The sequence below is a fragment of the Paroedura picta genome, chromosome 12, assembly GCF_049243985.1.
Source record: "Paroedura picta isolate Pp20150507F chromosome 12, Ppicta_v3.0, whole genome shotgun sequence".
Lineage (NCBI taxonomy): Eukaryota > Metazoa > Chordata > Lepidosauria > Squamata > Gekkonidae > Paroedura > Paroedura picta.
Window position 1 is genome coordinate 472,842 of NC_135380.1, and position 26,984 is coordinate 499,825.

General features: G+C 49.6%; 2 protein-coding genes across 7 annotated transcripts in view; both read left to right on the top strand.

The window, feature by feature from the left end:
• Window positions 1-718: 718 nt before the first annotated feature.
• On the top strand, window positions 719-1,785 carry ATP5MG (ATP synthase membrane subunit g). The gene is made up of 3 exons (XM_077306144.1): window positions 719-907; window positions 1,014-1,174; window positions 1,630-1,785. Exons 1-3 carry the CDS (start codon window positions 844-846, stop codon window positions 1,726-1,728), a joined length of 324 nt encoding a protein of 107 aa, XP_077162259.1. The 5' UTR covers window positions 719-843; the 3' UTR covers window positions 1,729-1,785.
• A 6,032-nt stretch (window positions 1,786-7,817) lies between these two features.
• Window positions 7,818-26,984, top strand: part of KMT2A (lysine methyltransferase 2A) — a 52,405-nt gene continuing 33,238 nt past the window's right edge. For 3 of the 6 annotated variants that reach the window (XM_077306798.1, XM_077306800.1, XM_077306799.1), the window contains exons 1-7: window positions 7,818-8,234; window positions 19,247-19,316; window positions 20,256-22,903; window positions 23,773-23,950; window positions 24,206-24,440; window positions 25,071-25,135; window positions 25,283-25,648. In XM_077306798.1, the coding sequence (XP_077162913.1) occupies window positions 7,833-8,234; window positions 19,247-19,316; window positions 20,256-22,903; window positions 23,773-23,950; window positions 24,206-24,440; window positions 25,071-25,135; window positions 25,283-25,648 (3,964 nt within the window). In that variant the 5' untranslated portion in view covers window positions 7,818-7,832. The remainder of the gene's footprint in view (window positions 8,235-19,246; window positions 19,317-20,255; window positions 22,904-23,772; window positions 23,951-24,205; window positions 24,441-25,070; window positions 25,136-25,282; window positions 25,649-26,984) is intronic. The other 3 variants (XM_077306801.1, XM_077306803.1, XM_077306802.1) reach the window with 3 other exon arrangements.

Consider the following 26,984-nt stretch of genomic DNA (forward strand, 5'->3'; position numbering starts at 1 on the left):
AGCTGGAGGCATTAAGAGAACTGCTCCTTCCCTGTTGGGAGAGGATTTAGTTTCCATCTTACCATTTCCAATTAGAAGTTGGTCAGTTCTAAGTGCCAAGGCCTGTGGAAAAACCACTCCTAACGAGTGAGGAAGGGAGGAGAAGCAGAAGCAAGCAAGGCCAGAAATCAGAGCTCTTGTAGAAGAAATGATGTTTTTGCGTGCTGCAGCAACCTCACCAGAAACTTTGGAAGCCACTTACTTTGATGGGTAGATCCTGTAGAAATGTTCAGTATGCAAAACATTTTGTATCTTTTTTTTTTTTACAAAAATACCAGGCCTTTTATTGTCCTTTTTCTGCTGTTTTTTTTTTTCCCAAAAGACCTGACATCTGAACCCGTTCACTCAGTAGTTTTACCTTCCTTCAACATATAGCTTCAACATGGTAATTCATGGAGAGGGGGAATTAAAAAAATTGAGTGGTATGGGTGCCTGCGTTTGCTTGCTAGCAAAGCACCTAGAATGGCCGTCCTTGTGGAGGATAAGAACAAGAAGGAACCCAAACAGTGTTGCTACTCTCCTTTCTGCAAGAGAGGGCCAGGATGGACAGCAGTAGATGGTGCCTCTTGGGGCAGGAGGCACGCGCCGTGCTGTTGCCACCTGGCGGGAGGGCGGGCGGCGTCCGCGAGGAGCCCGGCCCGCTGCCCTTGGGGGCGGGGCTTTGTCGCCCGGGGCGTCTTTTGCGCAAACGCGGCCGCGCGAGGGCGGCTGGGAGGGAAGGCCGCGCGTGCGCAGCATCCCCCGCCGGCGGCAGAGGTCGTCCGTCGCTTGGTCGGTGGGGATCCCGGCTTGAAGACCTCGAGGATGGCGCAGGCCGCGCAGAGGATCGCCAAGGCGGTGGTCACGCGGGCCCCGCAGCTCGTCAGCGGTGAGGGCGGGGGGAGGGGAGGCCCCGCTGGTGGGGGGGAGGCCCCGCCCCACCTCACCTCACCTCACGCCGCTCCGTCTGCCCTTCCCTTCCCTTCCCTTCGCAGCCGCCGTCGCCTTCTCGCGGCCGCGCCTGGCCACCTTCTGGCACTACGCGCGCGTGGAGCTGGCCCCGCCGACGCCCGCCGAGGTGCCCAAGGCCGTGGAGAGCATGCGCGCCCTGGCCCGCGCCTTCCGGGCCGGCCGCCTCCAGCAGCTCACCGTCAAGGTAGGGACGCAGCGAGGAGGGGCCAGGAAGGCTGCGGCCTTTAGTGGCCCGGCTCTTGCCTCAGGCCCAAGAGCGGCGGGGGAGAACCTGGAGAACCGGGTTGGAGTCCTCAGCCTCCACGGGCAGCCAGCTGGGCAACCGCGGGCCAATTGCAGTTCTCACAGAGCTCTCTCCGCCCCACCTGCTTCACAGGGGAGGTGAGAGGAAGGGAAAGGGGCTTGTAAGCCACTTTGGCACTCCTTCCGGTAGTGAGAAGCAGGAAATGTTTTAAAAAACAGCTCTTCTGTGGAAGAACTAAAGGGACTGTGGAATCCACAACGCCTAGTCAATGTGGTGGTGGCATCATAATTTGGAGTCTCACAGTTCAGGAGAACACTTCTGCGGTGCTCCGTCCCGTTTATAGCAATGGCTTCACGTAAGAACAACAGTGATAAAAATATTCCTTTTTTTTCCAGGAAGCTCTGAGAAACGGCTTAGTGGCTACCGAAGTGCTGATGTGGTTTTACATTGGCGAGATCATAGGCAAGCGGAGCTTGGTTGGATATGATGTTTGAAAATCCCTTGCTGTTATGTCTGTGCTGTAATCATAATAAATTATGATGCCAAGTTGAGTAAGTTTTGGTTCGACAGTATTGTTGAAGAATGTGGCAGGATTAGATGTGTGATTGGAAGGCTAAGAACAGCCCTGGAACATGCCTTTCTTTTTTCTCTAACCCCCCCCCCCCCCCGTGGATGTACAGTTGGATACACTAAGTTCCTTTGTATGGTACCAGAAGGACAGCCATTCTCACTCACTACTGGCACTGGATAAGGGTCTGTCAAAGATCTAATAACCAAAGAGGAACCTTAATCTTTCTGGGGTGCCATTTTACGGAAACTAGATGGAATGGTTTTCTCTGGAGATTATGAAAATATTTATCTCTTAATTTCTTCCATAACTCAAAGCAGCTTTTAAATCAGAAGAGATAACAAATAGACCTTCACCCACACTGGATTTTTCTGGCTTCCTAATAAAAATGGATTAATCGGTTGTCCATATTCATTCCTATAGAGCTTGCTAACACAGCTGTGATTAAGATAAGTAAACATAAATTCTGATTCTCATCAATGCTAGAAAAAGACACCTGTGCTCAAGCATTGAGTCCAAGAGATTTGTGCTCATGAGATTTGAGTCCAACAGCACCTTATTTATTTATTTTATTTATTTGGATTTTTATACTGCCCATTCTTGGGGAGGGGGCAGTAGTTTTGAGAGAACTCCTTTGTCAGAGAACACTGACTCTCAAAAGGTGGCACTTCTGCAGAGTGACACTATTGCCCTCTGAAATTGTGGAAACTTCATTTATTCTTCAGAATAGGAAAGTTTTAACAGCTGGTCTTCATGCAATAATAATATATTCACCAACAAGGCCATCCTGGAGAAGGCCTTGCACAGTCACCTCCAGTTCTGTGTATTGCTCCCTAAAAATAGGGCAACTAGGGTAAGATCAGATAGAATGAGCTGACAGTGTCCCTAGAAGGAAGATAGAGGTACTAAAGAATTTGAATACTTATGAACTGAACTACTTCCCTAGAATGAGCAGCCCAAAGACTGGTTTTGGCTCTGGCCAGGAACAAATACCGTATTTGCCGGCGTATAAGGCGACTGGGCGTATAAGACGACCCCCCAACATTTTCACTCAAAATGTGGAGTTTGCCGCCGCCGTGAGCCCAGTGAGGGAGAGCTGGAGCTAGCGCTGCCCGCCGCCCGCCGCCTGCCATGAGCCCAGTGGGGGGGAGCTGCTCGCCACTGTGAGCCCAGTGGGGGGGAGCCGCTCGCCGCCGCTGTGAGCCCAGTGGGGGAGAGCTGCCGCCGCCCGCCACCGCCGTGAGCTCAGTGTCGGGGGGGGGGGAGCCGCCCGCCGCCGCATCCAGACTGAAGTGCACCCGGCGTATAAGACGACCCCCCCAATTGGAGGCATGTTTTTGAGAGGGAAAAAGCCGTCTTATACGCCGGCAAATATGGTACATTTCTCACTTGATCTCCATGCAAAATGATGCCCCTAGTAAATAAAATACAAATACAGAAATCTGAATAAAATACTAAAACTCAGGTAATTTATCCCTAGGAATCCTAAAGGAGACTATACGTGTTTTATTGATTTTAAAAGGTGCAAGGGATAAAAACATATATTCTAACAAGTTAAGAGTGTACTGGCTTAGCCATGAAAGTCAGAGCTAAAATTCATATAGGTCTCTCAAATGGTAGTAAAGGTAAAGGTGCAAGCACCGAGTCATGTCTGACCCTTGGGGTGACATCCTCTAGCGTTTTCATGGCAGACTCAATATGGGGTGGTTTGCCAGTGCCTTCCCCAGTCATTACTGTTTACCCTCCCAGCAAGCAAGCTGGGTACTCATTTACTGACCTCGGAAGGATGGAAGGCTGAGTCAACCTTGAGCCGGCTGCTGGGATCGAACTCCCAGCCTCATGGGCAGAGACTGCATATCTGCTGCCTTACCACTCTGTGCCACAAGAGGTTCTTAACATGTTTACTAGTGTTAAATGGTAGTAAAGGCTACTGTAATCTCACAGCATTCATACAGAAGCCTATGAGAACTCTGTAAAATGAGAAAACAGCCAAAAGCTTCTCAGCAGCCACAGCTCTTTATTCTTACAGCTTTCATCAGACTTCACAGCAGAATTTAACAAACTCCAGGCAACCTTGGGCTGGGGATGCCCTTAAATTCACCCCTGTACTCGGCAAAGGGGCAATAGAAAGTAGCGATTACTGTTCAGACACTCACGGGCAATCCATAGCCTTTCTCCTGCAGCTTCCAGCCAACTGGTCTTAAGGCCAGGTCTTAAATTCATACATCTCCCCCCAGGTGCCCAGGACCTTCTTTCACCCATTATTAGTCACTGCTTACGTAAAGACTTCAGAATCCAGGAGCATGCTGGGAGGTTGCCCATTTTTGGAAGCAGCAGGTGTGTCACAGTCCTCAGCTTTTTTTTACATTGAATGTGACCTTAGAAATACCACCTACTAGCTTCTGGATCAGCTACTGCGAGGAAATCCTCCTGGCCCATTGTCACCACCAATCTGATCAGCAACTATAACAAGCAGTGCAAAAGAAGCTGCAACAGGGAGTGACCATGAAAGAGGTGCCCCCAGCAATCTGCAGACATGAATTCAGTCTGGTCAGCAGAAAAGAATGGATAACCAGCATGCTGAAACTACTTTCTTGGAAGCTTAGACTCTGAAATAAGATTTATTATTCATTTGAACTCTGATGATGGAGAAGGCTTCTGTGGGTTCCACAGACAGCAAAAGTCACAAACGAGGAAATTATACAGCACGTAAAGCCTGATCTATCGCTGGAAGGCAAAATCACAAAACTGGCTCGCTTACTTTAGCCATACCATGCAATTCAACTCAATGGAGAAAGCTATTATGCCAGGATTGTTTAGTGGTAAAAGGAAACCAGACTGTCAAAGAATGCTGTGGTAGAACATTACACAACTAAAGGAAGCAGTGCATGATCAAAAATCGTGGTGACAGAGTTGGGCTCGACTGAATGGCTAACATCATCAATGGAAAGGTTATGTGGTGAATTCTCTTTAACGTGACCACATCTCCTCATATCCAGAAGTGATCTTTGCCACTCTGCCATATTACCAGGCAGAGCTCCACTCCAAAGGCTCTGCTCCCTTGCTGAGCTAACCTCCGCAACTTTAACTGTTTACCCTCCTTTCTGAAAAGAAGGGATGCTGGAGCTGCACTGACGGGGCTCAGGTAGGAAGGCAGCCAAGTGGCAAGACTGCCTCCCATCTGTCCCACTTCCCTTGACCTTGAGACGACAATACAGGGATTGCTGAGGGGTCTGTTCTCCTGAAATCTGTACAAATATTTTTCCAATATTTTCCACATAAAATGAATTTGTTTGAATCACATTGAAAGCACATTTGATTACCCCCTTAAATAGTTCTTTACTACTATTGGGACATTATTATTCTGTACTTAAAAGCTTAGTTACTAAGTCAATATAAAAATGCTCAATCAGATTGCACTCTAGGACTTTCAAAAAGACATCAATTCATATATTTTTTTCCAGAAATGCCACATCACTGATGACAGGAGTTTTTATGGTTTATTGTGAGGTTTTAAGAACCACCACTCTAGGCTTCCAGCCCATTCTAGCCCAGCCCCCTTACTAATACATGGTGCCAGATTTCTCCCAGAGGGCTGGAAGGAAATGCTGAGAGGCAATCCCAGGAACGTGACATCAACCAGTCATATATGTGTCTTCCGAAATAAAACATGTTAAAAAGTATTTAGAAATTTTTTGCCACCTTTCCAATAACCTACTCAATGTAGCATATCACTAAAAAGCCAACCAAAGCCATAAAAAAAATATGGATCATGGGCAGTATAGGCTGCCTTTTTAACCCATTCCATACCAGACAACTGCTTTCACCACGCAGTTTAGTGCAGGCTTTCTCAACCAGGGTTTGAGGAAACCTGGGGCTTGCGGCAGCTTACATCACAATTTATTTATTATATACCGCCCTCCCTTTCAGCTTGGGGCAGTTTACATTATAAGTCTCATATGCAGTGCTGTACAATGAACATTCAATATAAAACTTATTTAACAGTGAAACTTGTATCAAACAGTGTGATATAACAACAGTAAGGTAAAGGTAAAGGTATCCCCTGTGCAAGCACCGAGTCATGTCTGACCCTTGGGGTGACGCCCTCTAGCGTTTTCATGGCAGACTCAATACGGGGTGGTTTGCCAGTGCCTTCCCCAGTCATGACCGTTTACCCCCCAGCAAGCTGGGTACTCATTTTACCGACCTCGGAAGGATGGAAGGCTGAGTCGACCTTGAGCCGGCTGCTGGGATTGAACTCCCAGCCTTATGGGCAAAGCTTTCAGACGGCTGCCTTACCACTCTGCGCCACAAGAGGCTCTATAACAACAGTAATCAATAACAAACAACAGTTTGGTCTGTCTGCACTGTGGTCCACTTTTCTATTAGTGCAGATTATGGGGCTTCTGGTTAGCACTGAATGGAAACTACTACTTATTAAATTGCATTTTATCTGGAACATGCCTACAGTGATATTACAGTACATACAAGCTTATTTTAATTGACCAATAAATCAATCAGCAAGCAAACTTTCATTGTTGTTTTGATATCATGTTCGTTCCTATTGAGCCAAAAAAACAGGATATAAATGGAACAAATAAAGGTTAAAATAAGGTTGTAGATCTGAGGAAGCCCTAGTGATATAATCTGGGAATTATAAGAGGCATTATTGAAACTGTTCAGAAACTGAGGAGCTGTACCTACCCCAAACACCTGTCCCCAGCAGATTGTTGAACTTACTTTTTCAACTTGTTTTAAAGAGGTGAAGCTTACTGGTGTATAATATGGAGTGTGAGTCTCGACCCTAGAATTCAGCCCTGGGAAGGGATTTCTTTTAGAACACAGTACAGATTCAAAATATAAACCCACAATGCCCACAAACCCTAATCCCCCCCCCCCCCAATCCTTCTCCGCTGTCAGACTCTATGGACCACACCAACCCCATGCTTTGGAGGTGCTCAGAGGAAGGACCCAACAGGCGTTCATCTCGACCTCAGCCAAAAGCCCAGTGCACGAGCTCCGTCTTGCAGGCCCTGCAGAGGGCCCTTAGCTCCTCTGGGAACTCATTCCACCAGGTAGGGGCTAGAACTGAAAAGGCCCGGGTCGAGGCCAAGTGTACTTCCCCTGGGCCAGAGATCACCAACCTATTGAGATTTGCAGAGTTCAGTTAGACGTCCTTCGGGTGGGAAGGGGCCCTGAGTGGGCATGCACACAGCTATGCTATGCTTCCCAGCCATACTGTGCACGATCGCACCACTTCTGGGGTTTCTTGAAGCCTGAAGAATGTTTCAGGGGTTTGCCAACGGTAAGAAAGTTGAGAAAGGCTGGTCAACAGTAGAAGATCCTTTGTGGTCCTGGCGTTCTGCGTACGGACGCTATACCTGCGGCATTCCCAATGTGTCCTTGGAGGCCAACACAAGGAACATACGGTCATGCGCTTGCATTGTGGGCAATCTGCAGGAGGAGCAGGTTTCGCCACCCCGCTCTCCAGCGCAGGGCGGAGTGATGCTTGGCAGGGAGCTCCACCTCAGCCGCCCGAGACCCGGCCCTTGCCGGGGGAGGGGAGGGGAGGGCGCCGGGACCCGATCCTCCCCAGCCACGTGCACCAACGGAGCGGCCACTCGGGGGCCCCCGGGCGCTCCCCGCAGCCTCCGCCAGGCTTCCCCGGGGGCGCCGCATGTGCCGGGGGTGGGGGTGGGGGGGCGGTGCCTGCCCCGCCCCACTGCCGACGGCCCCGCCCCGAGGAGCCCCGCGCCAGGCAGGGAGGCAGCGGGCGGCTGGCCTCTCCCTCCGGGCGGCGCATGCGCAGAGACACCGAGCAGGGCCCGGGACCCTGCATAGGCGCCTCTCTTGTGCCGGGCGCACAGCGGCACCTTGCGGACCATGCGTGGCGCGGGGCGGCGCCGTACCGGGGCCCCGCAACCTGCATTGAAGCCGCACGCGTGCAGCGCCCGAGGGGCGGTGCGTGCGGCAGGCAGCTTCCCGGGCCCGGCCCGGCCCCGCTTTCTGGCTCGTCGCCTCACAGGAAAGATGGCGCACAGCGGTCGGTGGCGCTTCCCGGCCCGGCCGGGCACGGGCGCCTGGGGCCGCCGCGGGCTCGGGGGCTGCCGCGTGCGGGTGCCGGCCCTGCGCAGCCTGCGCGGGGAGCCGCCCGACGACCGCCCGCGGGAGAGGCCCGGCGCAGGAGGGGCGGCGGTGGCGGGAACCGGAGGGGGCGGGGCGGGCGGGCCCTCCTGCTTGGCGGGGGCCGCCGCCCCTTCGGCCGGGCCCCCCACTGCCAGCGCCACCGCCACCGCCGCCCCCACTGCCAGCGCCGCCGCCGCCGCGGGGGTGGCGCCGGGCTTCGACGCGGCGCTCCAGGTTTCGGCCGCCATCGGCATCAACCTGCGCCGGTTCCGGGCGGCCTGCGGCGCCGAGGCGGGCAGCGGAGAGGTGAGCCGGGCGGGGCGGGGCGGGGCGGGGCGGGGCGGGGGCCGCCCTCGTGCCTGGGCCGCCGCCGAGGACGAGCCAGCGAGAGCGCCCGCGGACACGCCCACCCGGCCGCGCCTGCCCGCCCGCCCGCCCGGGAAGAGAGAGAGAGAGAGAGAGGGAGGGAAGGGAAGGGCAGCCCCCGCAGCCCCCTCCCGCTGCCTCCGCCGGGCAGGCCCCTCGCGCGGCCCGAAGGCCCCGGGGCTGCCGCGTCCCCCCCCCCCCCGCCCGCCCCGGCGGGCTGCGAGCCTTCTTCGGCCGGGCCCTTCCGGGAGGGGCTTCCCTCGCTTGACCTTGCCGGGGCGGGCGGGCGGCGGGGAGAGACGCCTGCCGCGCAGCCCGCGGGTCCAGGCTGGTGGCGGAGAGGAGGCCGAAACCCGCCTCCTTCAGACACCTTCGCGGCGGCGGCGGCTCCTTGAGGGAGGGGGCGGCCGCGGACCTGGGCGGCCAGTCTGCGGTCTCCCTGGGAGGGCCGTCAAGATGCTTCTCCGCGCCCCTTTCGCTCTTCCTCGCGGCCTGACCGCAGGCTGCTCCCCTGGCCCGTGTGGATGATCTTCTGTGCACCCGCCGCTTCTCCTGGACCTCTCCCACACCTCCTGGGCTCCTTTTCTGCATTGTGGTGGGGCAGGGGGAGTGTCACCGCCGTGGTGGTTCTCCTTCTTACTGGCCTCCAGAGCCTCTCCCTGCCACTTCTGCTACAGAGTGATTGCTGGGAGAGCTTGTCTGTGGACTGCAATGCCAGCCGTATGCTGATGGCAGGCAGCTGTTTCTTGGTTTTGTGGATTTGGATGAAGCGCTGGAGGCCCTGAATGCCTACCTGGAATCAGTCACTGACTGGTTGATGGTGAAAAAACTGAAGCGGAGGCCAAAAAGAGAAAGGTGGGGGCACAGAATGCAGCTGCAGAAGCATCTGTGCAGGGTGAGTCTGCCCTCTCCTGGGAGGATCCAGTGTTTAGTGGGGGGAGGAGGTTTCCCTTGGACTCCCCCATGGGAGCCCACAGCCCCTTTTGCAAGCATACCTTTCCTTTAGACTCTACTCCTGTCACTCACATGTTCAGGTGTCTTCTGCATGTGGGGCTGCCCTTGAAAACTGTTGATTGTTCTTAAATGCTGCTGTTCAGCTACTGATAAGAACAAGCAGAAGGGAGCAAGTTTCACCTGTTACAACACTGACTGGATTTGTTTCCCAGCCCAGTGGCTGTTTTTGACCTCAGAAGTCAAAAAGTTTTGATCCAAATTATTGTTAAGGTGCATCTTTCTGCATCTGAATCCTCCCACACATTAAGATCGGTCCGTGATGCCATCAATAGTAAGTATGGAGCAGGGCCTTGTTAGCAACTGCACCTGGGGGAACATCTCCCCCAGAGATTTCAGTGTTTGCCTTCTTTAGGAGACAAGTGAAAAACATGCCCTGTTTACTTGAAAAAATACTAGGTTTTTCCAAAATTTGCCTACAGGTTACAAGTATGTACAGTAATATTAGTGTGTATGTTTAACTCTTTTAAGGGTCACTCTATCTTCAGTGTTAATTTTACAGTCTCTAGTCTCACAGCTGAAATTGTGACTTGACTAATTAGCCTGGATATCTCTTAATGTTACTGATTTTAGAATATATTATTTAGTTGTAGATTTTTTTTAATGTCTTACTTTTTTAATGTCTCCAAAAAGCTTTGGAGGCTATTCCTACACAGCAGTAATAGAATATAATTGTAAGTGTAACTGTAGGACTAGTATTTCAGTTACTCATAACTACCTTGGAGAAATAGTTCCAACATTATGTTTAAAAAGGTCAAGGTATCCCCTGTGCAAGCACCAAGTCATGTGTGACCCTTGGGGTGACGCCATCCAGCGTTTTCATGGCAGACTCAATACGGGGTGGTTTGCCAGTGCCTTCCCCAGTCATTACCGTTTACCCCCCAGCAAAAATTGTACAGGAAAGTAACCAAGATGCGTTTGGAGCACCTTTTCTTTGACTTTTTAGTTTAGTTTAGAACAAAAGTGAGAAAAGGAAGATAAATAAAATAAATAAATGTGACAGTTTATAAACTTATTCATGATTCATGATGATGTGCCAAGGGTAGACAACCTTTTCTCCCTCTCCCATAATGCTAGCTAGCCCTCAGCATTGTTTGGGTTTTTGAGGAAAACCTGAATTGGGAAATGTTCTGAGTCATTGAAATAAATTAACTGTTTATTAATGCTAGCAAAATTTAAATAACATTAGGAAAAGAAGGCAAATGTACCGCACACAGGCCTGGATGATGTACAAGCACTGGCATTTGGCCATCCGTCATGTCACACATTGAGCCTATCTAATGCTGATCTGCAGCCTACACAGACTAGATTAGATACATATGGTAGAATTTCTCACTCACACACACTCATACGCACACAAACAAACAAACAACACAGCTTTGGAAAATTGTCTCTCTCACTTCACTGCTAGCATTGGGCAGCACTCAGTGAAGATGATGGACAAAACATTCAGGGTAGGCAAAAAAATAAATGCTAGAGTCTGGGACTTAAGGGAGTTAGACAGAGTAATTGAGCAGAGGTCCATCAGTGGGTATTAACCATAGTAAAGCGAACCATATTCAGAGGCAATATACTTTTGAGACTCAGTGTCTGGAGGCAGCATTAGGAAAGACCTTGGCTTCTGCGCCCTGTTCGTTGACTCTCCAGGGCAACTGATGAGCTGCTCTTGCTCAGGATTCCACACACACATCTCTTCCCTTCAGGCCTGCTGTGAAGGGAGCCTCTAACAGCCCCTGACTGAGGGGAGGGACGTGTTTCCTAGAGCAATGCAGGGGATTCTGAGGGCATGGGCGTGCTTTCCTTTTGAGGGGGGAAAGCTTTCCCCTTCTGCCTAATGGTTGGCTGACAGGGAGGCCACAGAAAAGCCCCTTCTCATTTAAAATACAGCTGTGGCTGGACTGGCGGCTGGAGGGCAGAGGCAGCCAAACCATGCATGTCTCTTCCCCCTAACTCTTTGAACATTGGAAGCCTACCGTGCAAGGTTGTTGTGCAGACTGGATGCTGTTGCAGAGGTTCTTTTGCCTCCTGTTTCATCTGCACAGAAACCCTGTGCAGTAGGCCTCAAGTGCTTCATCTCCACAATACCCTGCGTGGGAGGCCTTAAATGTTTCTTCTGCACAACAACCCTGTCTGCTTTCCAAAGCAGCCATTTTCGCCTGTGAAGCTGATCTTTATAATCTGGAGATGGGCTGTAATTCCAGGAGCTCTCCAGGCTCCACCTGGAGGTTGACTACCCCTGGGTTGGAAATATTTCTGGAAGTTTGGAAGAGGGCCTTAAAATGGTACAATGCCTCAGAGTCCACCTTCCAAAGTAGCCATGTTCGCATGCAGAGCTGATCATTATATTCTAGAGATGAGCAGTGACAGTAGAGATGATGGTAGAGGCTTGCAGGCTGAGGTTGGAGTGGAGTGGTTCAGATGTGTCCACCCTGGGCTATGGGCTTTGGCTAGCCCTTACCAACAACTGTTTGTATTTTGGGGCGCAGAGAGACAGACCAACATGGGTCCTGCGAGTCTGGAAAGTGTAGGAAGATCTAAAAGAATATTTACAGTCTGAAACTGTAAATGGTGAACAAGTAAATGGCTGGAGGGACATAGGAACTGAAGTGACTTTGCTCAAGCTTTGCCTGGTAAATAAAAATAATTATTTGCCAGGAAGGTCCTATGAAATCAAAGGCATAAGTAGCCCAGAATTTCAAGTGGAGTTAGCTTTACAGAAAAGTAGATAGGGAGACTTTGGGGGGAACTAGGTGATTCACTTTTATTAGGCAACGACTTGGCCTTGTAGACAACAACAGGAACTGCAGTTGCCAGCAGTAGGCCTCAGGCTTCAGAAAGGCAAACATCACCAGCCAAACAACAGACTGTGCTAGCTGAGAGGTGTCTGTGGTCACGTGCATTCCTTTTGATGGGGTGCATGTGAGGGGCAGAGGAGAGCTTTCCCTTCAGCCTAACTGCCTGGAGATGAGCTGTACTCGCAGGGGATCCTCAGACCCCACCTTGAGGCTGGTATTCCTAAACCTCAGTGGGGTACAATGCTACAGAGTCGCCCCTTCAAAGCAGCCATTTTTGCTTGGGGAGCTGATCTTTATAGTCTGGAGATGAGCTGTAATTCCAGGAGCTCTCCAGGCCTTACGTGGGGGTTGGCTGTTCCTGGTCTGGAAATATTCCTTGAGGTTTAGAAGTGGGGCCTCAAAAGGGCATAATACATCTGTAGCCACCTAGTGCCCCCTGACCTATTTCTAGTTAAAAAAAAAAAAACCATTGCAGAGAGGAGGTAAGGTTGCCAGATTGGTGTAGGTTCATGTTCGGGAATTCCACACTATCTAGGTATGCATAAACCTGACTTGGGTCAAGACTGCTGTGCACAGAGACACCTCCTCTTAGGGTTGCCAGCTTCCAAGTGAGACACTAAATCCATACCAAGCCATGAGCTAGCGCCTGTTGCATTACAGAACGCAATAGGCTTTACTACTAGTAAATAAATTAAAAATGTAAGTGATTAAGGTAAAGTGTTGGCCTGTATGCTGGGTTCATTGGCCCTTCAAGGCATCTAAGTTGGTGACCATTGAATTAAGTGGTGAGATTAGATGGGTCACTAGCCTGATCCAGCAGTGCTCTTCTCATGTTCTTACACTGGAGAGAGTTAGCATGGTGGGTAGGTTAGATTGTCAGACTAGGATAATAAGGGAGACCCAGATTCAAATCCTCAGACTGCTGTGGAAGCATCCTGAACTGGCCTTGGGCCAATCACACACCTACCTCACAGGGTTGTTGTGAAGATAAAATGGAGGAGAGGAGAACTGCGTAAGTTACTTTAGGTATGGTATTTTAACAATGAGTTGACAGAGCATAAGGCTTGTGTGTGTGCTACAAGCTGTCAGGTTCATAGAATCATAGAATCCTAGAGTTGGAAGGGACCTCCTGGGTCATCTAGTCCAACCCCCTGCAATATGCAGGACATTCACAACCCTATCGCTCATCCACTGTCACCTGCCACCCCCTTGAGTCTTCACAGAATCACAAAAACATCCTATTATTAACAACTAGGCATGTACAGAAAATTTGGTTAAAATCTGAAGAATAAATTTTGGATTTGGATATCTAATAAGCAGCAGATTTGGGGGGGGGAAATCTCTCAACTGGACAGGGGTGGGAGGGGGAGTTTGAACTGCCTCCCCCCCCCAATGCACAGCCTGGAAAACAGGTGATCTGTGGCGGGAGGCTTTTTGTGATTTCAGTCCCGTGTTTCCTAGTTTGAGTTAAAACTTGGGGGGAAGCCCTGAATCAGCATTGATTAGGAGTGTTTTCAGACTTTACCTATTGAATGCACACCCTTATTAACAACCTTTCTTGAGTCTAGTAACTGAAGGCCATGGCTTCCTTTACAAAATCATAGAATCATATACATCATAGATCCCTAGAGTTGGAAGGTTCCATACAGGCTATCCAGTCCAACCCTCTGCTCAATGCAGGATCTGCCTAAAGCATCCAGGATAAGTCTCTGTCCAGCTGATGCTTAAAGACTTGCAGTGAGGGGGGAGTACATCACCTCCTGAGACAGCTGATTCTATTGCTGAACTACTCTGTGGAAAATGTTCCCCCTGATATCTAGCTGGCACCCTTCTAGATATAGTCTAAAGCCATTACTGCAAGTCCTATCTTCTGTTACCCTCTTCCAAATGACAACCTTTTGAATACTTAAAAGAGACCAATCATGTCCCTTTTCAACCTTCTCTACTCCACTCTCTCTTCTTCCCAAGTCTGTCCTCCATAGTGCTTAGTCCATAAAACTCTTCTCCAACACTGTTTCAAATGAACCAATATTCTTCATGTCAGCTTTCTCCATCATCCAGAGTTCTAATCCAAATGCCGTAATTGGGTCCAGCCACAGCTCTCCTCTGAGATCATCATTTGCTTTGTGATGCTACACAGATAACTACTACTGCTAAAATTTGTGTGCAAGTAACTGGGTCATAATTCATCATGAACAGTTGTGCATGCTGTCAAATATTATAGCCACAAAAATGTGCCTTCTTGCTTCCTTGTGTTTTAACAAGAACCACAGCCAACAAATCTTACACTCTGGAAATGGAGCTACATTAGTTTTCTTTTCCTGTTTTTTTCTTTTTTTCTTTTTATACCGTCACTCTTCCAGTGGTCTTGCAGCTGTTTACACAAGATAAAACAGTAATAATACAATAAAACTCCATAAAACACCCCTTACAACAATAAATAGATAGGTGGTGATCTGTACTCATCCTTACTAGTGTCTCCCCCCTCCCCCTCCCCATTCAGCCGGAGGGCCAAGCCTTCTTCCACTGGGAGCGAGGGGCCAGATCTAAAAGGCATCGAGGGGGGATCCTCTGATGGAAACACTGGGACTCTACCCTGGCTTCAACCATACGCCTGGTGGAAGAGCTCCGTCTTGCAGGCCCTGCGAATAGTTGACATTTTCAGCAGGGCCCTCAACTCCTCCGGGAGTTCGTTCCCCCAGGTTGAGGCCATGCAAATGTCCTGGGGGTCCAGAACCAGCAGTAAATTCATACCCTTGGCTGTTTCAGCTGTTGATATAATGCAGAGGCCACAATGCCTTTGTACGGTGGATTTCCCCATAGCTTCTGAGCCCTGGGGCTGTGATACACATAGTTACCTTGATATTCATCTGGATCACTGAATTCAAGCTTTCAATTTTTTAAAAGTCAGGACAGAGAAAGGTACCGTCCCCACCTCCCATCCCTCCCACCACCATCTCCATCACTGTCACTATTAGACAGCAGTGTGACTTGGTGGCTCAAAAGGCAAATAGGATTTTGGGCTGTTTCAAAAGAAATATAGTGTCCAGATCATGTAAGGTGATGGTACCGCTGTACTGTGCTCTGGTTAGACCTCACTTGGAGTCCTGTGTTCAGTTTTGGGCAACACAAGTGAAGAAGGATGTAAACAAACTGGAGTATGTCCAGAGGAGGGCAATGAAGATTGTGAGGAGTTTGGAGACCAAATTATATGAGGAAAGTTTGAGGCAGCTGGTTGTTTACTGTTGCCCCAGAGGATCGGACCAGAACCAGTGCATTGAAATTAATGAATTTTCAGCTAAACACCCAGAAGAAGTTCCTGACAGAGCGGTTCTGCAATGAAACAAGCTTCCTTGGGAGGTGGTGGGTTCTCCTTCTGTGGAAGGTTTTAAGCAGAGGCTAGATAGTCATCTGACAGTAATGCTGATTTTATGAACTTAGGCAGATGGTGAGTGGGTGGGCAGAAGGGATTGTGCCAGTACTTGGCTCTTGTGACCCTTTATTGCATGCCCAGGGAAATGCCAATCACCACATTGGGGTCAGGAGGTGAATTTCTTCCAGACCAGACTGGCCAGGGATTCTGTTTTGGGTTTTTGTTTGTTTTTGAGGGGGTATCATCTTCGTACAAAATTATGTTCACTGAGGGTGGGCAGGCAGTTGTGAGTTTCCTGCATTCTGCAAGGAGTTGGACTAGATGATCCTGGTGGTCCCTTCTGTCATGAACCTCAATTCATGCCCGCTAGTTTGTTTCTCAAAGGCCTGGCAAAGCTTGGGGGTTGTTAACCTGTAAATCTGTCCTCTGGCTCCAAGCCTCCCCTTCTTTCCCAGCGGGAGTTTTCCGCTGTTGATGTATCAATCTCACTATAAGTGTCCTTGTAGAGACCGCCTAGTCTCAACAGCCTAGATTAGATTCCTGGCCATCTGGCATCCTGTGAACCCCGGCAGCTATGGTGCCCTCTTGCTCTCCCGCCAAAATGCCTTGGTACCCCTCCCTTATGGGGAGGACTCTATATCTGCTTTGTATTGCCTATTGCTCTTTGTTATTATCAAGATCTTTGCTTAGGAAGATCTTGGCTTGCTTTAGCATTCTGTGGACTCTGTTTAATAAAGCTCTCTTTGGATTTTCAACTGACCGTTGGATCTCGGATGTGTCTTTATCACGGACTCTGCAGGCTTGGCTCAGCCTGATTCCTGACACCTTCCCTGTAGAACCCCACATATTAGAGCATGCTTCTGGCTGTGATTCTGTGGATGCCAGAGTCACAAATATCACCTGGCAAGTGTTGTATCATCTCAACCAGGCCTGACAATTAGTGTCCTATCTGTCAAAATCTGACCTGGCAACTGTGATCCATGCAGCAGTCACCACCAGGCTGGATCACTGTTACTCTCTTTATGCAGGGCTGCCCTTGAGACTGTTTTGGAAACTTCAACTGGACCAGGATGTGGCTGCATCAGTCTTCACTGAGATCCATTGGAGGACATATATTACTTGTTCAGTTCAGTTACACTGGCTCCAGATCGGAGACTGGATCAGGTTCAAGTTCTTAGTTCTCACTTTTAAAGCCCTAAACAGTATGGGACCCTTGTCCCTATGGGACCACCTTTCAACTGTGTACCCCAGAGAGCATTATGATCTAGTCAGCAGAATCTGCTTGGGATCCCTGGCCCCAAAGAGATTGGCCTCAACCAGAGCTAGGGTCTTTTCAGCCCTGGCTCCTGCCTAGTGGAATGCTCTGCCCACTCCGATCAGATCTGCGGGAGCTCAGAAAATTCCGCAGGGCTTGTAAGGCAGAGCTATTCTGCTGGGCCTATGGTTGAGGCCAAAAACCATCTGCTCTATTGGTTTCCTTGTCAGACCCACCAACCAACTTAATGGACCATCTTATGAGCCCCCTCTTTCTCTCCCATTATAGGAGAGCAGGGAATTGTTTAATGATTTGTTTTAATATTCTAATGTATTTAAATCTATATTTTTGTATTAATGTTTTATCTCCATTGTAACCTGCCATGAGTCTTGTGAGATGGGGCAGTTAATAAATCCAATTTGTTGCTGTTAGTTGTGAAGTCTTGTCCGAAACATCGCGACCCCATCATCCTCCAAGCCTTCCTGTCCTCTACCATTCCCTGGAGTCCATTTAAACTCGCACTGACTGCTTCAGTGACTCCATCCAGCCACTTCATTCTCTGTCGTCCTCTTCTTTTTCTGCCCTCAATCGCTCCCAGCATTAGGCTCTTCTCCAGGGAGTCCTTCCTTCTCATGAGGTGGCCAAAGTATTGGAGTTTCATCTTCTGGCCTTCTAAAGAGCAGTCAGGGCTGATCTCCTCTAGGACTGACCAGTTAGTTTGCCTGGCAGTCCAAGGGACTCGCAAGAGTCTTCTTCAGCGACAGAGTTCAAAAGCCTCAATTCTTTGAAGCCTTGACTAGATGCACTTTTGTTGGCAGGGTGATGTTTCTGCTTTTTAGGTTGCTGTCTAGGAATAAGCATCTTTTAATTTTTTTGCTGCAGTCCCCATCTGGAGTGATCTTGGAGCCCAGGAAAATAAAATCTGCCACTACCTCAATTTCTTCCCCATCCCAGAAATATAATAAATAAATAAATAAATAAATAAATCTATTTGCCTGGAATTGAGAGGGCTTGATTCCATGATCTTAGTTTTCTTGATGTTGAGTTTCAAGCCAACCTTTGCACTCTCCTCCTTCACCCGCATCAAGAGGCTCTTTAGTTCCTCTTCGCTTTCTGCTATTAGAGTGGCATCATCTTCATATCTGAAATTGTTGATATTTCCCCCTGCAGTCTTAATCCCAATTTGTGACTGATCTAACCCCGCTTTTCTCATGATGTGCTCCACATATAAGTTATTTATTTATTTGTATTTATTTATTTAGATTTTTATACCGCCCTTCCCTACGGCTCTAGGCGGTTTATATAAAACATTTTGAAACATTTACATAGAAAACTCTCAAAATCAATATAACAATAACAATAATATACCAACAAGAACAGTATTTTAACAATAACTTTGACACTCCCTCAGTAGGTTTGGTCCCTCAGTATGGGGGGGGACCTGTAGATGTTGTGGGTCAGTCGGCTTTACCAAATGCCTGGTGGAAGAGCTCCCTTTTGCAGGCCCTGTGGAAGTTCCAGCAGGGCCCTGATCTCTTCGGGGAGCTCATTCCACCAGGTGGGGACCAGGACTGAAAAGCCCTTGGCCCTTGTTGAGGTCCGACGTGCCTCTTTAGGGCCAGGGATCCGCAGCCAGTTGGAAGTGGCAGAGCGCAGCGTTCTTCTGGGGTATAGGTAGGGAGGCAGTCTCTCAGATACAGATAAATAGACAAGGCGACAGTATACAGCCTTGCCAAACTCTTTTCTCAATTTTGAACCAATCAGTGATTCCATGCCCGGCTCTCACTGTTGCTTCTTGACCTGCATATAGGTTTCTCAATAAATCCAATTATAAGTATAAAGAAATAAAATAAAACTTTGCAGCAAAGCAGGCTTGGGAAAGATAAGCAGTAAGCTTGGAAAAACCCAAGAGGTGCTCAAACGCATCACAGTCCTGAGGTGAAGCTGGGGAAGAACTTACTTCTGGACAGCATTAAAACCAAGGCAAATAAGTTGTGTGAAAAAGGTTTGTAAGGTCTTCATCTGTGAAGCTGCATAGAACTCTTCTCCCAACTTCCTTGCTTTCAAAAATACATCTTGAATTCTAGGATCAGCTATTTTTGGTCTTACATGGTTACTTCTCAACAAGGCTACAATTGGTTCCCAGTTCCTCATTTGCCAGTCAACCATAATCAACCATAGATAGTGACAATACTATAAAATTTCTGCACACAAAATAAACTTTGGGTTACACCAAATCTTTCCCAGCCATGGATTCCAGGCAGTTGCTGGTAAAAGAGCCTCTTGGTGGGATGTTCACGTGCATTTCGTGTGGATGTCTTGTGGTCCAAGGTCTGGCCTTGCACCTCTCTTGTGGTTTGTGAGCAGCAATTCTTCAGTGACAAGCAGCTAATGCTACAGTTTTGTCTAATGTACACCATACATGTGTTATCACTGACTGCTTTTCATGCTTCATTTGTGTGGGAACAGTTTGCTTTAACTTCATAACACACACACACCTCTTCCTTCTCTTTTGCAGGATGAGCAGTTCCTAGGTTTTGGCTCAGATGATGAGGCCAAAGGACAAAGTCCCACCAAATCTTCCACAGGTATGCCTAGATTGCAGAATTGGCTCCTCCCTCCCCTTTCCTTTTGCTGTCCAGTCACAGTTGACTTAAGGTGAACCTGTAGGTTTTCAAGGCAAGAGTTCAGAGATGGTTCACCAGTTCCTGCCGGGTATTCCTTGGAGGTTTCCTATATAAATACCAATCAGGGCTGACTCTACTTAGATATGGTGATGATATCAGGCTGTCCTGGTTCTAGTGGGATCTAAAAGTGCCTGGCTGGAAAATTATTTCTTTAATGTTGAGTGCAGATCATGACACCAGTTTGCCAGTGGGAAACATTGAGGAATATGACTAGATCCTATAATTTGGATTCTGCTTTGGGCTCTTTGGAGAATTGGGGTACAAATCCTGAAATAAATGGGGTTTCAGGCTGGCTCTGCAGTTGCTGAAGCCAGTTGGGGAGGGCCCCCACCTTTGTGGTGGTGATGGTGAAGTTTTTACTGTTTCTTGTGGATAATTGGTGGCAGAACATATTCTCCCACCTTGGGACAGTGGCATTTCAGTCTGACTACTCAGATTTTTTCAGACCCACAGAGCCTTCCTTCCGCCTTTGGTCGGGGTCATCCTGGGAACTATTCTTGGTCTTTCAGGTGTAGTATTTTGTTCGGTTTTACAATGATGTAAGAAAAAGTTATGATTATCTCCAAAGTTTTTTTCCCCATTTTATTGTAACTTTAGAAGTCTTGGAAAAAACTAGTCCATTACAGTCAGCTAGAAAGACGAATTTTTCCAAAGGCAGAGCCTGTGGATTGTGGTGCTCAGGGTACCTTATGTCTCAAAATACTCCAGTGGCAGCAAGTTCACTCTTATACCTGTACATAGTGTGACTTATCAATGCAGTACACTCATGCAGGGCATGGCAGGATGCAGAAATGCTTAATGTGCTCTCCTCCTTTCCTCCTCTTTCCTCTTAAATTTCAGTCAAGTCTAGTGCACGTAAACCACGTGGGAGACCAAGAAACACCTTGGACCGAAGTTCAACCATGCTTTCCGAGCGCTCCTCAACGTATTCCCCTTTGAGCAAACCAGAACTCACAGCAGCAGAAAAAGTGAATAAGAAAGAACTGAAAAGTGGAGAAAAGAGACGAGGGAGACCCCCTGCCCTTGCTAGCATGAAATTCAAGATCAGCCACATGAAGGGCACCCCAGATGCTCAGAAGGAGGGCAAAGAGGAAAAAGAGAATCTCAAAAAAGTAAAGCGGGCACCCTCCACAGCTTTTCAGCATGCAACAAAAATCAAGAAGCTAAGAGGCAAACTCTCCCCACTGAAGTCTAAATTCAAATCTGGTAAACTCCAAATTGGAAGAAAAGGTGTGCAGCTGGTGCGTCGGAGAGGACGGCCACCATCTTCTGAACGCTTAAACCCTGCTCTGGCCGCAGCAGAAAGTTCTCAGTTGGAAAAGACCCAGAGGATCAGGAAGGAGAAAGATGGCATATCACTGCTCCCCAAAGAAGAGAAGCCTGCAGTCAGGCAGAGCCCTCGCAGGATCAAGCCCGTGCGGATCATTCCTTCTTCAAAGCGAACAGATGCCACCATTGCCAAGCAGCTTCTGCAGAGGGCGAAAAAGGGAGCCCAGAAGAAGATTGAGAAAGAAGCTGCAAAGCTGCAGGGCCGAAAGGCAAGAACTCAGCTCAAAAATATCCGCCAGTTCATTATGCCTGTGGTGAGTGCAATCTCTTCCCGAATCATTAAAACTCCCAAACGCTTCATCGAAGACGAAGACTATGACCCACCCATCAAAATAGCCCGCTTGGAGTCTACACCAAACAGTCGATTCAGCGCTACCTCTTGTGGGTCCAGTGAGAAGTCCAGTGGTGCCTCTCATCACTCCTCACAGATGTCTTCAGATTCCTCCCGGTCCAGCAGCCCCAGTGTTGATACATCCACTGATTCTCAGGCCTCGGAAGAGATGCAAGCACTTTCTGAAGAATGCAGCAATACTCCAGAGGTTGTTTCTTCTTCATTGCCTGTCTCTCAGTCTCCTGAGAATGACAGTGGTGAAAGGAGGAGGAGGAGGTTTTCAGTGGCAGAGAGAAATTTTGGGCCCAAAATAGCTAAAAAGCTGCCTAGCCTCCAAAGCATCTCCCAGCAGCAGTCATCATCGGCCTCTCCACCCCCTCCGCTTCTTACCCCACCCCCTCCCCTTCAGTCGGCTGCCAGCGTCTCTGAGCACGCCCCTTGGCTTATGCCTCCCACAATCCCTTTGGCTTCACCCTTTTTGCCCTCCTCTGCTACACCCATGCAAGAGAAGCGCAAGTCCATTCTTCGTGAGCCGACATTCCGGTGGACCTCTCTAAAGCATTCTAGGTCTGAACCTCAGTACTTTTCCTCAGCAAAATATGCCAAAGAGGGTCTCATCCGCAAACCCATATTTGATAACTTCCGGCCTCCCCCACTGACCCCTGAGGATGTTGGCTTTGCCTCTGGCTTCTCAGCTCCTGGTGCCCCAGCTCCAACACGCTTATTTTCTCCTCTGCACTCTGGGACAAGGTTTGATCTACACAAGAGAAGCCCTTTATTGCGAGCTCCAAGATTCACTCCAAGCGAGGCCCACTCACGAATCTTTGAGTCTGTAACCTTACCTTCATCTTCTAGTCGAGCAACTGGAGGAGCTGCTACAATGTCTGTTTCTTTGCGGAAGCGAAAGAGGAGGGTATTCAGCCCAATTCGATCTGAGCCCAGATCTCCATCGCACTCCATGAGGACAAGAAGTGGACGGCTGAGCACCTCGGAGCTGTCTGCTCACCCACCCCCGTCATCATCACTCACAAGCATTTCTGTAAGTTCCTTGACCACCAGTGCCTTAAACACCAGTTTTACTTTCCCTACCCATTCCCTTTCCCAGCCTGGGGAATCGGCCGAGAAGAGCCAGAGACCAAGGAAGCAGCCAGGTGCTCCGGCTGACCCCTTCTCATCCAGCAGCCCTACTCCCCTCTTCCCCTGGTTTACACCCAGCTCCCACACCGAGAGGGGCAAGAACAAAGACAAGGCCTCTGAGGAGTCATCCAAAGACAAGGAAAGTGACCGAAGTGTTGAGAAGGAGAAGAGCAGAGAGAGAGGCAGAGAGAGGGAGAAGGAAAACAAGCGCGAGTCACGGAAAGACAAAAGGAAGAAGGCTCCTGAAATCCAGAGCATCTCTGCTTTGTTCCCAGGGGCTCGTGTTTCCAAAGGGAGAGTGGTGGTCAGTGAAGACCCCACCATTTCCTCACCTGCCAAAAAAGTTGTGGGGCGGAAGAAACTGACAGCTGCTGACCCAGTGGCTGATGTGCCTGCTGTGGTTCCGGTAGACTCAGCAACAGCCATCCAAACCAAGATGGCCAAGAGAGGCCGGGGAGGGTTGGAGAAAGCCAGCCTGGACCTTGGCCTTTCGGCCCCTTCAGTGGAGGGAAAGGAAGATGATGTGCTCAGGATGCCTGCAGCTTCCTCCATCAGCTCTATGCTGGCTCATGCAGACAAGCTGCCAATGACAGACAAGAGAGTGGCCAGCCTTCTCAAGAAAGCAAAAGCCCAGCTGTGCAAGATCGAGAAGATCAAGTCTCTCAAGCAGGTGGATCAACCAAAGGGACAGGTACTTCTGCAGAGAGAGAGAGTTTTAAAAAGGAGATAGCTCTGGTAGCAGAGCAAAGAAATGGCCTCTCCCTTTTGAATTGCTGGTGAGAGTTTTCTTTCTCTTCATGCTTCCAGTTGCCTGTTGTGTAGAACAACTACTCTGTTTGCCTGCAAAGATGATGAACTTCAGTATATGACTAGCCCCCTCAAATAGTAAAAGGCTAGACACCAAACTGGATGTCCATGAATTTCAGATGTTCTGCCTGCTGGGTCCCCAGGGCCATCCCCTCTCACTGCCTGCGTGCTCTTGGGCTGCTGGGCTGTGGAGCCAGCCAGACCCACTCGGTTGCCTGCTATTGGGTGAGGGTTGCTCCAGAGGTCAGCTGGGTCACATGCCCAGCTGGGGAGAGAGGGGGCGGATGGGACCTGAATGTGGCAGCAGCATCCCCAGTGGTGCCTGTGCACCCCTTCCTCTTTTAACTTAAAATCTTTTAAAAGTTCACCTTCTTTGGGAGTCAGTACAGTGGTTCTCTCTGATATTTTTCTAGTGCCCATCAGTTGTGCTGGTCATAGATAAGCTGAGTTCCATGTACTATTTTCTGCTTTTTTATGTAAACTCCCTGAGCCTCAGGGGAGGGTGGTATATAAATACAATAAATACTTTGTACTTTGCAAGTAATGGGCAGAGTTTTTGGAATCTTTTCCAGCATTGAGTTTGCTTTTAAAAATAGCCTGTTTCTGCTGTGCCGCCAGTGAAAGGATAGTTGCACTTTGAAACTCATGTTTCGAGAAGCTGTCATTTCTCCACATAGGATGCTTGTCCCCTTGAGCATACCTGAGGGAGGCTTCTCTGACTGACTCCCGTGCTTCTACCTCCTTGAAACTTAGGGTCAAGAGAGTGATTCATCAGAGGCCTCGGTGCGAGGGCCGCGCATCAAACACGTCTGCAGGAGAGCCGCTGTTGCACTTGGGCGCAAGCGAGCAGTCTTCCCAGATGACATGCCCACACTGAGTGCCTTACCATGGGAAGAGCGGGAGAAGATTCTGTCTTCCATGGGGAACGATGGTAAATGCCTGGCAGCAGCAGGGCAGGAGAAGGCAGAAGACACGGGGACCACATAACTGTGCTCTTCCCAAATCTGGATGGGCGGACTGCTTTTTAAAAATGTGGTAATCTGCCTGGAGCCCTGCCTGAGGAAGGCAGACTGCAAATTATGCTAGTGAGCCCCCTTAGGGCCCCCCACTGTGAGGTGCGGAGGGTGGGGTGGGATTCTTCTCTTTTATTAGCGGCTGAATTTACAGTTGATGTTTCATTTGACAGACAAGTCCTCCATTGCTGGTTCAGAAGAGGCTGAGACCCAGGTGCCGCCCATCAAGCCCATCAAGCCTGTGACCAGACACAAACCCCCCCCTGAACCTCCTGTGAAGAAGGGCCGACGCTCTAGGCGCTGTGGGCAGTGTCCGGGCTGCCAGGTGCCAGAGGACTGCGGTGTCTGTACCAATTGCTTGGACAAACCAAAGTTTGGGGGGCGTAACATAAAAAAACAGTGCTGCAAGTAAGTGTCTGCGGCTGACGACTTGGAATACAGGGGTGGGATGGAACCATGGAGGGGGGCTCTGCCATTAGGTCTGGCTGTCAATCAAAGAAAAACTGAGGACTCTGAGACTGTGAGCCCATTTGGAAGGAAAGAGAGCAGAAGGCTTCATCTTTGCTGTGCCCCCCTCTGGCTTTAGGGAGTCATCTTGCTTTGAATGTGCTTTCTAGAATGCTGCTGCCTTTACTGCAAGTGCCCTTGTGCCACAGGGGCCCTGTTCTGGGACTTTTTCAGGCCACAATTTTGGCCCTCAGAGCAAGAGGCAGGCAGGGGCCCCTCAGGCTGAAAGCGAGATGCTGAACTCCACAGCACACTCTCATGGCAGTGCAGGTACCACAGCCCATTCCTGCTGCAGGTGGCCCTTCCTGTTCTGTCACTGCCCAGACTGGTCTGGAATAGATGTCCAAGGGGACCTTCTCGTGGCTTGAAGTCTCTGGTACCCATGCGTTCAAGTCCATTTTACAGGGGCCTCCTGTTAGACTAAAGAATCCTGTAGTGCTAGAACAGGAATGCCAGAGGTTTGTGATGAAAGGCAGGTGAGCCTTTCTGCTGTCTCTTGTTTACTCTCGTTGCTCTTTCATTTCATCCTAGGATGAGGAAGTGTCAGAATTTGCAATGGATGCCATCAAAAGCTTATCTACAGAAGCAGGCCAAAGGTAGGGATTCCTGTTGGGAAGAGATGGTCCTTATGCCTGGGAGCAAGGCCACACACAGGCTTCAACCGGGTTTGCTACAATAGGGGAAGCACCACCAGCTGCACCACTTGGAGCTGTCATGTCTGAAGGGCTCCTTTTGCTTTACAGCTGTGAAGAAGAAAGAGAAGAAGTCCAAGTCCAGTGACAAGAAAGAGAGTCATGCCGGAAAGAGCCAGTTGGACTCTGGGCAGAAAGGTGCTCTGCAGCCTGTCCCAGCAAGAGAGGATCATGCCACAAAGAAAGGCAGTGAACATGCCCAGAAGCCCAGTGAGGATAAGAGTGAGGAGGGGCCACCACCAGCCCCCCCAGACAACAAACAGGCCCCTCTGCCTACTGTCAGGAAAGCTGGCAAGCAGGCACCCCTGCCAGCGCCCTCCCCCCTGCCACCACCCAGTTCAGGCCCACCAAGAAAGGAAGCCCCCAAAGGCATCCCTCCTGAGCACAAGAAGAAGCCTGCTCCACCACCAGAGGCAGGTAGGTGCTCATATGCATCAGACACTGTCGGCAGCCTCTCAAGGCCAGGCATCCACTGCTGGGGTGATGCTGGGGAGAGAGAAGTGGCCATGCTTACAGCTGGTTAGTGGGGCGGAGCCTGGGGCTTTCCTTGGGCACCAGTTGGCAGTCCCTGGAGGAAGAGCAGGGCAGGGAAACCAGGATGTTTTGCAAGTGGGAGCTACCTCTTGCCCCAGATACTCTGCTTGCTATTGTAAAGCCTGCATATCCCCCCTCTCAACAGCAGCAGCAACATCAAGGCCACTCAGAGGCTCTAGTCAGCAACAATGAAACATAGAAAGGAGCAGAGGTGGCATAAAACAAGCCATGACAATAGGGGATATAAGCAGCTCTCCTTTGTACTAAGAGCATCATCAAACCAACATTAATGAATCTAGAATAACAAATGGGAATGAAAACAAGTGTCGGCGGGGGGGGGCTGAATTAAAAAAATTGTAGCAGGAATCTCATAAAACGGAGGAGGCTACATTTCGACATTTTTATCAATTATCTGGATGAGGAAGTGGACGGACTCCTCATTAAATTTGCAGTAAGCAAAATCGGGAAGAGTAGCAAACACCCACAGAAATGGGCAAATGACAACAAGATGCAATTGAATAAGGAGAAGTGCAGTTCTACATCTGGGCCATAAAAATGAGAAGGACGCATACTGGGTGGAAGATATGCTTCTGGGTAGCAGTGAATGTGAACGTGATCTTGGGGTACTAGTGGACTGTAAGCTAATAATGAGCAGTCATTGTGATGCAGCAGTAAAGAAGGCAAGTGTAGTTTTGGGCTGTATCAACAGAGGCATCACATCAAAATCACAAGATGTCATGCTCCTGCCGTATACCACATTAGTCATTCCCCACCTGGAGCACTGTGTGCAGTTTTGGAGTCCTCACTTCGAAAATAATGTGGACAAAATAGAGAGGGAGCAGAGGAGAGTGAGGAGGATGATCCAGGGCCTGGGGACCAAGCCCTGTGAGGAAAGGTTGAGGGACTTTTCAGCCTGGAGAAGAGGAGGTGGAGAGAATTGGAGGAGAGAAGAATCCTGTCTTTGAAAGGTTGTCATTTAGAGTAGTGGTCCCCAACCACCGGGCCGCAGCTCCCGCCCCCCCCCCCCCCCCGCAGTAAATAACTTCCCAGGCCGCAAGCTTGCAGCCCGGGAAGCTTCTTACTGTGGGAGGGGGGGAGAAGGAAGCAGAACCGCGGCTGTGCCATGCGCGACCGAAATCGTGCATGCGCAAAAGCGCATTGCATGCACAATTTCGGGCGCGCATGGTGCAGCTGCGCATGCATGGCATGTGTAGCCGGG

Bases quoted from the DNA above. Each gene is read 5' to 3' on its own strand.
- ATP5MG (XM_077306144.1), top strand. From the start codon at position 844: ATGGCGCAGGCCGCGCAGAGGATCGCCAAGGCGGTGGTCACGCGGGCC. The intron at 908-1,013 runs GTGAGGGCGGGG...TTCCCTTCGCAG, and splicing joins GGCCCCGCAGCTCGTCAGCG to CCGCCGTCGCCTTCTCGCGG. The intron at 1,175-1,629 runs GTAGGGACGCAG...TTTTTTTTCCAG, and splicing joins TCCAGCAGCTCACCGTCAAG to GAAGCTCTGAGAAACGGCTT.